Source organism: Gigantopelta aegis, chromosome 8 (assembly GCF_016097555.1).
Source record: "Gigantopelta aegis isolate Gae_Host chromosome 8, Gae_host_genome, whole genome shotgun sequence".
Taxonomy (NCBI): Eukaryota; Metazoa; Mollusca; class Gastropoda; order Neomphalida; family Peltospiridae; genus Gigantopelta; species Gigantopelta aegis.
The window spans coordinates 25,188,421-25,199,287 of record NC_054706.1 but is presented as its reverse complement, the minus strand read 5'-3'; the positions used below and the strand labels follow the sequence as shown (position 1 = coordinate 25,199,287).

Sequence of the window (10,867 nt, the reverse complement as noted above, 5' to 3'; positions counted from 1 at the left end):
GTATTTAAATGCACACATGCTTGTGATGTAAAACCACCATTAACTGTAATATATTTTAAATATATTCCAGATAAGTATTTTAATATATGAATATATATCTACAAAGCTAGATGAATCACTGAATGGGAGATAATGCTTCTTTAAACCGGGTTGTAACGACATTAAAATAACATGCTACGCAGGGTTTAGGAACGCAACTTTTTTATTTCCGTTTTGCACAAGAGCTAGAAGAGTAAAGTACAAAATTAAGGTAAAATACAACCGAAAAAAGGTAGTTGAAAGGACATAAAGTCAGTAATTAAAAATATTACGACAAATGACTTAACATCAGGATCAATCGACCATAACAATATTTTAACTGATTATTAAATATATCTGTCAACTTTTGTAACCTGTGAACCCTACCAATGTTGAATGTACCATTATCATAAAAATATGTAGGCCTAATTATTTTAGTTGAACAGTTGAAAACATAAACAGACAAATAGTTGTAGTATAATATCCGCCCGATCCCCTCCATTATTATTTTTAGTTAGGGTTGAGGGTTAGGGCTGGGGTTAGGGCTAGGGTTGGGGTTAGGGTTGGAGTTAAGGTTAGGGGAAGGGGGGACCGGGCGGATATTTTTCCACAGTTGTCATAACCTACTTGTTTGAGAGTGGAGGCGCGCATATAATTTTTAATTTTACAAGTTCTGCCTGTGGTAAAGGCATCCGCCCCCTTCACCCTCATCCCATTCAACACCCAGTGTAATGTTACATGGTTAAATATTTTATAATGCATAATTTGCATCACAATTTTTTTTAAAAACAAATTTCATCTATTTTGGCAAAAATAATTTTGTTAAATAAATAAACCTTGTGAAATAAAAAGTCACTTCCTAGTTTTATTTTTAAAGGTCTTCATTACATAATTAGTCATTCTTTGGCATGCATACAGAAATACAAATATTACAAAGAAATGTTTGTCATATTGATGAGTAGGCATGTAAGACAGTACTTATTGCCAGTACATGCATATGTGGCGTACATATATAGGCTAATACCTTAGCATGTATGGGGTGGGACATAGCCCAGTGGTAAAGCGCTCACTTGATGCATGGTTGGTCTGGGATCGATCCCTGTTGGTGGGCCTATCAGGCTAATTCAGTGCACCATGACTGGTATGTCAAAGACTGTGGTATGCAGTGATAGAAATAAGCAGAATTTTTCACTAGTCCACCGGACAAATACATCTAAAATTCTACTTGTCCAAGAATATTTTTATTTGTCCAAATAAATAGTTTGTTTTATTCAATAAATAGTTTGTTTTATTCAAGTACAAGGACGATGTTTTTGATTGGTTAAACTGAAACCTCTTTGAATTTTTTTTAATTGTCCACTGGACAACTACCATGGTACATTTTGTTTGTCCAAGCATGTGGTATGTGTTATCCTGCTTGTGGGATGGTGCAAATAAAAGATCCCTTGTTACTAATGGAAAAATTTAGCAGGTTTCCTCTCTAAGACTATTAGTAAAAAAAAGTTACCAAATATTTTACATCCAAGAGCCGATGATCAATAAATCAGTGTGCTCTAGTGGTGTCGTTAAACAAAACAAAACAGACAAACTTTGCATGTAAATTTAAGTGGTATCAATATATACATAGTATCTTAAATGGCTCTCCATAATCTAACTTAGAGAGTAGGTAATCATTCCCAACAAATTTTTCATTCATTTATCTTCTTCTTTTATTCAGATCTGATGCCATATAACCGTAAATAAAATGTGTTTGAGTGTATTGTTAAATAAAACATTTCCTTCCTTCTTTTTTCAGAAATGATGAATCCTGTTGTACATTTATCACCATGTTGATCTAACACAAGATATGGCATATTCAGCCAGGGATAATAAGGTGAATGTCAGACAGCCAGTGAACATCATTTCTTGACGACGGCCATCATGGGTGATTCCTGTCTCTGGCTGGCCAACACCAATGGTAACGTGTTCACCATATCCACACGTCAGCAGTGTCTCCGGCAGCTTGTCAAGACATACAGGGATGGCGTGAAGCTGAAATGTATTGCTGCACACTGTAACGGTGCTTGGGGCATCGGTCACGACCACAACGTTTATGTCTTCGTGCAGTCATCGGACGTTCCTATTAGGGTTCAGGAAACAACCTATGAAAACCAGGTAGAGCTCGGCACTTAAAGCTGCTGTCTTTAGAATTTATAGGATATTAAACAAGCTTCCATTTCTTATCATGTTTATATATCTTGAGTGAAATAATTTTTATTTGTAACAAGCTTTAGGGGCCTAGTGAGTGACAATGAAAATTATTTCCTGAGTGACATTATAAAATATGATATGAAATGGTAACAAGTTTAATATCCTGTTTATTACCCATTAATGGATATCAATTTATATCACTAAATCCATTTCATTAACATTTTGATAAGATCATAGTATGTCAGTTGTATGACATCGAGAAATTATGTCCTACTTTATGTTCTAGTGGTACATAACACTTTGATATACATGTACCAAGACATTTTTAACCATATATGGATAATAAATTGTATTATTTAACTACTTAGAATAGACTCATCTGCATTAATTATCTTTTCTTTTGCATGTTGTTCTTGATGTTTGAGTCGCACACCAAAATATCTATTGCTCTCCATTTTAATACCGGTACTGAAAAGAGAGGTGTTACTAAATATAAAATTATTAAAACATTGTTTTTTCCTGATTGTATTATTATTACAGTAACTATAACACTGGTTCATACATAAATAACATAATATGTTAATAAATATTGATATGTTTTAAATTTAAATCTCTCCATTTGCTGGAGATAACAGGGGTCAGTCTAGAATTGATTCCCGTCAGTGGGCCTGTTAGGCTATTTCTTGTTCCAGCCGGTGCACCCCAACTGGTATATTAAAGCCATGGTATGTGCTATCCTGTCTGTAGAATGGTACATATAAAAGATCCCTTGCTACTAATGGGAAAATGTAGTTGAAGACTAAATGTAAAAGTTACCAAATGTTTGACATCCAACAGCTGATGATTAACAAATCAATGTGCTCTAGTGGTATCATTCAACAAGGGGTGGCACGTAGCCCAGTGGTAAAGCGCTCGCTCGATGCATGGTCGGTCTGGGATCGATCCCTGTCAGTGAGCTCATTGGGCTATTTCTCATTCCAGCCAGTGCGCCACGACTGGTATATCAAAGGCTGTGGTATGTACTACCCTGTCTGTGGGATGGTGCATATAAAAGATACCTGGCTGCTAATCGAAAAGAGTAGCCCATGAAGTGGCGAAAGTGGGTTTCCTCTCTCAATATTTGTGTGATCCTCAACCATATGTCTGATGCCATATAACTATAAATAAAATGTGTTGAGTGCATCATTAAATAAAACATTTCTTTCTGTTTTTTCGTTAAACAAAACAAATCTTTTCGCTGGAGATAAGAAATGTTTAAAAGAAGATTTTAAAAATGACATACATGTATGATTGACATTCAGCGATGGGCACCACTGCGTGGATTTCATCGGTCCCACTTGTTGCCCACTGACCGAGGTGGGTGGTCAGATGATGTGGGTGATGGAGATCAGCCAAGAGAATGTTTCCAGCTTCCCTCGGAACACTGGGAGTGGGAGGGAGACTGGACAATAGACAACAACTTCCAGGGGGAGGTGATACCAGACCCAGAGGTGAGAAACCAAATACTTATTTTTATCAATTATAAAACTGTAATCGCAAATATAATTAATTTATTTATAAAGCATTTTATTAAGCATTTATAGTAGATTATCTAGACCTTGCTGTGAAAAAAGTTGAGGAGAGTGATTAATTACTCCCCCTAACATATTGGGTTCAGTTTCAGATAGGGGAGGAATGTAGCTCAGTGATATAGCGCCTGATGCGTGATCGATCTAGGATCGATTTCCATCGATGGGGCCATTAATTGGGCTATTTCTCGTCTCAGGGTAGTAATATAGGGAGGGAGTGTGAGTTAATTTTTCATCCATTATGCACAGTTCTATGATTTTTGTTTCAAGCAATTACAGGTAGCTACATGTAGGTCACATAGAAAATCAGTATTAACCATATTAATGTTCAAAAAGCGGTATGCTTCTTGACTGTTTACAGGGCTTGAACTTAACGACAGCACCGGTGGCAATTGTCATCGTTGAGATATAAATTGCCGTAGGTAGAGAGCATTACTGAACTGAACCTTTATTTCTCTCAGGCCGTAATCCACGGAATATGAGGAACAATATATAATACAACAATTCATACATTTTAACAAGATGACAGAGAACTATTCACATAATTGTGCATAAATAAAATAAATATAGGAATATAATTATAAATAATTGGATTGGGTTTGCCTACATAATGATAATACAATAAAGCTATGAACTATGGCAAAATATATACACCAGGTGTACATACACATGTAATCTGCCAGTATTTAAAATTTTCACATTTGAAATATGTTTACATACAGCAAAATAACCTTTCAGTCATATTTATTTTCTACAAATGTCACTTTAAAAAAATAATTGCCATAATTAAGCAGGCTCAAAATTGACATTGGTGGGCTGTTTCACCCATGGCAATTCTTTAAAAAAAATTGACGTGGGAGACAAATTCTTAAGTTCGAGTCCTGTGTTTATAGTAATACTGTTAAGTATAGCAGCAAGATACGGATCAGTAGATTGTAGAATTGAATCTGTAAACTCAATATACACGTGATACCCAATGTTACAGGAAAATACATCCCCTGCAATTAAAAAAATGTCCACAGTAAAAAATATGCCATGGGAATATTTTTTTAATATATACTTGTAGCATACAGAGAAAAAGTGTTGCTCAGAATTAAAAACTCCATGGCCGGCACTCCTCTCAGCATTGCTGATTGCTGTAGGCAATCTCTTAATAGGTTTCTTTCTTGTTTAATATTATAATAATAATTTGTATATGGTAACCACCTCTTCTAAGTGGAGTTGGTTTGTTGTACACCATCAGAAAGTTTTTCACATAAATATTTTAATGCATGGCAGGAGCGGATTATGGGGGCTTTCCCAGTTGCACAGAACACCCACCCCCCCCCCCCCCCCACTCTGGCTTAAAAAACCCCACCTCACCATGTAGATCTAAATTGATGTCCACGTAAAATTTATAATTTCAAAATATAAACATTTACATATTGTTTCAGAATCCCCCCTCCCCCTTTCCTAAAGCATAATCCACTCCTGCATGCAAAACTTTAAAATAATTGGTGATTCAAATTATTATCATTGTTAAGAATGTTAAATAATGTGTGTTAATTAGCTGGGTTATTTTGACTATAATGGACTATAATATTATGAGCATTCTAACTGCTTGTTTTATTTTCAGGGCTGGATGTATGCCACAAATTTCCCTGGACCATGGTTACTCCAATCCAAGTGGAAGTCGTGTGTCAGACGACGGAAGTGGATTCGATTCAGACGCTACACGAGCACTGACGTCTGGGCATTGGTCTGGATACATTTATCATTGTGCTCATAAGAAGACAGGGCTCGAACTTAACAATGGCACCGGCGGCAATTGCTGTCATTGAGATATAAATTGCCGTAGGTTGGGAGCATCACCAAAGGCACAAAAGTGCCATCAATAAAGCTTCTCAGTGATGGCAAAATGTTTACACCTCGTATACATTAGCTGCCAATATATACCATTAGTACATTATATATATACAGCAAAATAAGCTTTCAGTCTTATTTATTTGCTACAAAAGTCCTTTTTGTTTTTTCAATTGCCATGGGCGGGCTTTAAATTGCCGCCGGTAGGCTGTTTCACCCGCAGCAATTTTATTTTTAAATTGCCATGGGAGACAAATTCTTGCGTTCGAGCCCTGAAAAGAATGATATATTATATATATTTAAAAGATCATTCTGAGGTTGTAGCCATTAAAGTAGGAGATAAACCTATACTCACATGTAACACATCTTGGGTGGTAAAACCTAATAAAAGTTTGAATTATAAAACATTGTTACAGTATCGATAAATACATTTAGAATTCATGTTGCCACAGTTCTTTAAAATTTTAATTAAAAGTTGGAAGAAGATATAAATTGTTATAATCTATATTCAAAATTACTGTAGGCAAAAACCCATATTGCACATGAGCTACAGGTACATGTATGACAAACATTAAAATGACCTGAAATGCATTGAATATGCAGATATTAATATTCTGAGCAAGAACAGTGTAAGTATACTCAATCTGGTACATACTGTAATTTTAATAATTAGAAAAAAAGCTGTAATGGCCAAAACATATTACATGGCTACACTACAGGCTCAGGATAAACCATTTAGGTAACTGATTTTTAAATTAATAAAAAAGAAACAACCCATTCAATAAAGTTTATAACCCACCACCATAATACCCTTTGGCAATGATTTAAACAATTATATTCATTTTTATATTTTTTTCACATTGGTGGCATTTTTGAAATTGGCTGACAGGTGTAAATCTATATTAAGGCCTCAATCTCCCAAAAGTTTACAGAGGTTTCGTACATGGCCAAAATGACAACTATAATAAATTGATATTTTTAAGTTTCTAATGAAGAATAAATAAGAAAAAAGGAAATGAAGAAAAGGAGAGAGAGCTAGGGAAAGAGAGGGAGAGAGAGAGAGAGAGAGAGAGAGAGAGAGGGAGAGAGAGAGGGAGAGAGAGAGAGAGAGAGAGAGATATAGATAGAGAGAGAGAGACAGACAGACAGACAGACAGATATCAAATAATTGCCAACTTTAACAAACCTAATTTCTCTCCCGTACGAATTTGTGTTCTTTTGTCAAAAAACATAATAATGATTTTATGTTATACAAGTGGCAAAAATGTGAATATGAGTGAATATACCAAATGTTTGACATCCAATAGCCAATGATTAATATATCAATGTGCTATAGTGGTGTCGTTAAAAACAAAACAAACAAACAAACTTTGCATGTAAATTTAAGTAGTATCAATATGTACGTAATATCTTAAATGGCTCTCCATAATCTAACTTTAAACTGATTGTAGAGGTCCATGTTATCTACTTCTAGGTGTCTGACACGGCAGTGAAGGACAGTGGTGAATGTTTTATTCAGATCGCTGTTGGAGGGTTCGACATGCCGAAGCAGCCTCCAGGTCACTTGTCAGTGTGGGCGATCTCCATTACCGGTGATGTAAATACTGCTCAGTTCATTTTAACTTCAGTTTAGTCATTATATCCCATTAACCTTTAGGATACTCACGCCATACAATTCGACACTGTATACTGCATGTATTGCATTACCCCTAAAAGCCAACAAGAAAGAAGGTAGTTCCTGGAAATGGACTCGTGGGTAGATTTTAGCCATTTTATTGGTTGATGGGTTCAGACCAGACTATTGAAATAGGGGGTAAAAGCCATTGGCTAGAGGTGAGGTTAAGCATTCACGAAAGGAGAAAGCAATCTAAGGTTTCAACATTTTGTACTCTTGGATTTGCCTATAATTGTGTAATTGTCTATTTGATGTCCACATGTTGAATTTGTTTTATCTCCAGCCAACACCTTTTATTCCAAAGCATACCTTAATTTCATTTCAGGTGAGTTTTTTATTAAGTATGGTAACAACTCTCCTTCTGCTGGTTTTACCCCAGTCATCTCACTAGTTGATGCATCCTTGCATTATTAGGGATGGGACGTAGCCCAGTGGTAAAGGGTTTGCTTGATGCACAGTCGGTCTAGGATCGATCCCTGTCGGTGGACCCATTGGGCTATTTCTCGTCCCATCCAGTGCTCCACAACTGGTGTAACAAAGGCCGTGGTATGTACTATCCTGTCTGTGGGATAGTGCATATAAAAGATCCCTTGCTGCTAATCGAAAAGAATAGTCCATGAAGTGGCGACAGTGGGTTTTCTCTCTCAATATCTGTGTGGTCCTTAATCATATGTCCAACGCCATATAACTAAATAAAATGTGTTGAGTGTGTTGTTAAATAAAACATTTCCTTTCTTTCTTCCTTAATTAATTTTTGCATTATTATTATTGTCACTGTAAGTTTGGATCATTTACATTTATCTTTATATTCATACTATTCAAAATGTCTTTTTGTCAGTGTACATCATATAACCCCTGCAATTAAAAAAACCATCCACGGCAAAAAAAACATGCTGTTGGAAAACATTTTTAATTTAGTCCACAGCAAAAAAAAGGGGAGTGCAAAGAATTAAGAATTCCACTTCAACCACCACAGCATTGCAGTTTACACTGGCTGTTTGACTGTTTCAGATCTACGTGAGGACCAATGTGACGCGGGACTGTCCCGAGGGTGAAGACTGGCAGCGTCTAAACACAGACACACTGGGAGCGGTCGACATCTCTGTGGGTCCGACCGGTCAGGTGTGGACCGTCACGTGGGATGGACTGGCCATAGTCCGACTGGGCATCAACAGTGAACATGTTTATGGTGACACTTTCTGTTGTACTGTTATTACTCCCCTACCGGTTCAACTGCAGGGGACTATAGGTCTTATCTCCATCCTTTCTGCCTCTGTGTCCATCTGTCTGTCTGTCACACATAGGTTTCCGTATATTTTTTTCACAATGTTTTGAGGTATTAAGCAAAGAAATTTTGCATAGCTTTAGCATGTACTGTTACAGATTAAGTTTGATTTTCAATGTGATTTTCCCATTTTTGACAGAGTTATGGCCCTTGAACTTAGGAGATATGAAAAATAGTTTTCTGGACTTCTTGTTGTGCATTTGACATCCAATAGTCGATGATTAATTAATCAATGTGTTTTGTGGAGTCGTTAAACAAACCGAAGTCTTTGTTTTGCAATGCTTCAATATATTGAGCTGAAGTTTAGTGCATAGCTTTCTGTTACATGCAGATCCAGTTTTACTTTCATGATAATTTACCTATTTTTGATAGTATTATGGCCCTTGATCTTAGGAGATAAGAAAATTAGTTTTCTTGATATTTTTGCAATGCCTCAAGATATTGAGATGAAATTTTGTTTATAGGGGCCGTTTAAATAATACTTAATGTTATTTGTGTCAAACTTAGACGCCGGGGCCACCCTATCCCCCTGTAACGCTCTGTAACGCTATACCATACCCCCCCCAAAATATTATGTAATGCTTGGAGACGACCCCCCCTCCCATTCACAAACAAGTAATGCGATGTGTGTGATATAATTTTAACATACTGTTTTGCCATTTGAGAAAGCGCAGATACAATGTATGCATTTCAACTCGATTTATAATCCGTATATATTGTATGTAGGGCCTATACACCTAGCTATAACTACCTATGTTAAACATTGTCGCCGTGATAGAGCGGTTATGAAAAACCACAAAACAAAATAACATATTTTAGTAAAAAAAAAAAAAATTCAAGTGGTATGTAACGCTGTTAATTACACCCATGCACCCACCCCTTGTAATGCTACATAACGTTTGGACCTACACCCACCCACCTCGAGCCTAACGTAATATTTGAATCACCCCATAGCTTTATCATGTACTGTTACAGATCAAGTTTAACTTTCATGTTAATTTACCCATTTTTATATGCCTGTCTATGATTGGTCATATTATGGTATGGCATTGTTCATCCGTCCATATGTCCGTCTGTTAACTTTTTCTTGTTCGGACCATATCTTGCATACAGATGCATACAGGACCATCAAACCTCACATGTAGAAACAACTTGGGATGGCGGCCTGTCACATACTATTACTAGATCACTGTGACCTACTTTTCACAGTCTACTGCACATAACAGTAAATCCTTGTCTGGATCATATCTTGCATACAGGAACATTCTAATAAAGAACAATAACTTCATTAATCAGACAGCACCTTCTCCAGTGGATACAGCATCATCAGTACTTGGTGCAAAACAAACTGTTCATCCATCTCATTACAAACTTTTACATAATTAGACTTGAATCATACCCGTAACATATTCATTAATATCTATGGTTTTCCATAGTTTTCCATGGTTTTAATATCTATGGTTCCTGACGGGTGTATTATGTAACTCACTGGTACTCTTGTTCATAGAGTTATGAAGAAAAAGTCAATGTGCTCTAGTGGCATCATTAAATAAAACAAACTTTACTTTAGAGTTATGACCCTTGAATTTGTTTTCCTGACTTTCTTTTTTTCAGTGTCTTAAGAAAATGAGCTAACATTTTATATATAACTTGATCATGTAGTTACAGAGTTATGGCCCTTGAATTTAGGAAATATGGAAATTTGTTGGGCCCTGTATTTCTTTTAAAAATGAGCAGTACTCTCAGAATGCTTGTTTTTACTTCTAACAGGAACGGACTGGGTGACTGTTTCCTACCCTGATAAAGACACACGACTGATGCAGCTGGCTCTTGGGTTGAATTCACTCTGGGTTCTGTCTCGTGAGGGCAAGGTTTGTCTTTTGACAATGAAAAAACAAAGAACATACCCTGACCTGTTCCCATGTATATAAAAACATTAAAATGACCAGATTCAAGACTTTAACAGTCTCCAGACTTTAGAACTACTGTGGGATGGGATTTAGTTCAGTGAGTTGAGTGCTCACTAGAACTACTGTGGGATGGGATTTAGTTCAGTGAGTTGAGTGCTCACTTGAGGTGCTTGTGTCACAGGATCGAACTACCTCGGTGGAGCCATTCAGTTGATCAGGATTTTTTCCCATTCCAACCAGTGCACCACAACTGATCAAAGGCAGTGGTATGTGCTTTCCCGTCTGGGAAACTGCATATAAATGATACCTTGTTCCATTACGAAAAATATAGGTTTCCTCTCATGACTATGTGTCAGAATTACCAAATGTTTGACATCCA

At 36.5% G+C, this 10,867-nt stretch overlaps 1 protein-coding gene across 3 annotated transcripts in view; it reads left to right on the top strand.

The window, feature by feature from the left end:
• Positions 1-3: 3 nt before the first annotated feature.
• The window catches only part of LOC121379063 (tectonin beta-propeller repeat-containing protein 1-like), a 48,037-nt gene continuing 37,173 nt past the window's right edge, over positions 4-10,867 (top strand). For 2 of the 3 annotated variants that reach the window (XM_041507523.1, XM_041507521.1), the window contains exons 1-7: positions 61-250; positions 1,814-2,172; positions 3,510-3,698; positions 5,392-5,514; positions 7,093-7,215; positions 8,305-8,482; positions 10,349-10,449. In XM_041507523.1, coding sequence (XP_041363457.1) covers positions 1,939-2,172; positions 3,510-3,698; positions 5,392-5,514; positions 7,093-7,215; positions 8,305-8,482; positions 10,349-10,449 — 948 coding nt within the window. In that variant the 5' untranslated portion in view covers positions 61-250; positions 1,814-1,938. The other variant, XM_041507522.1, reaches the window with a different exon arrangement.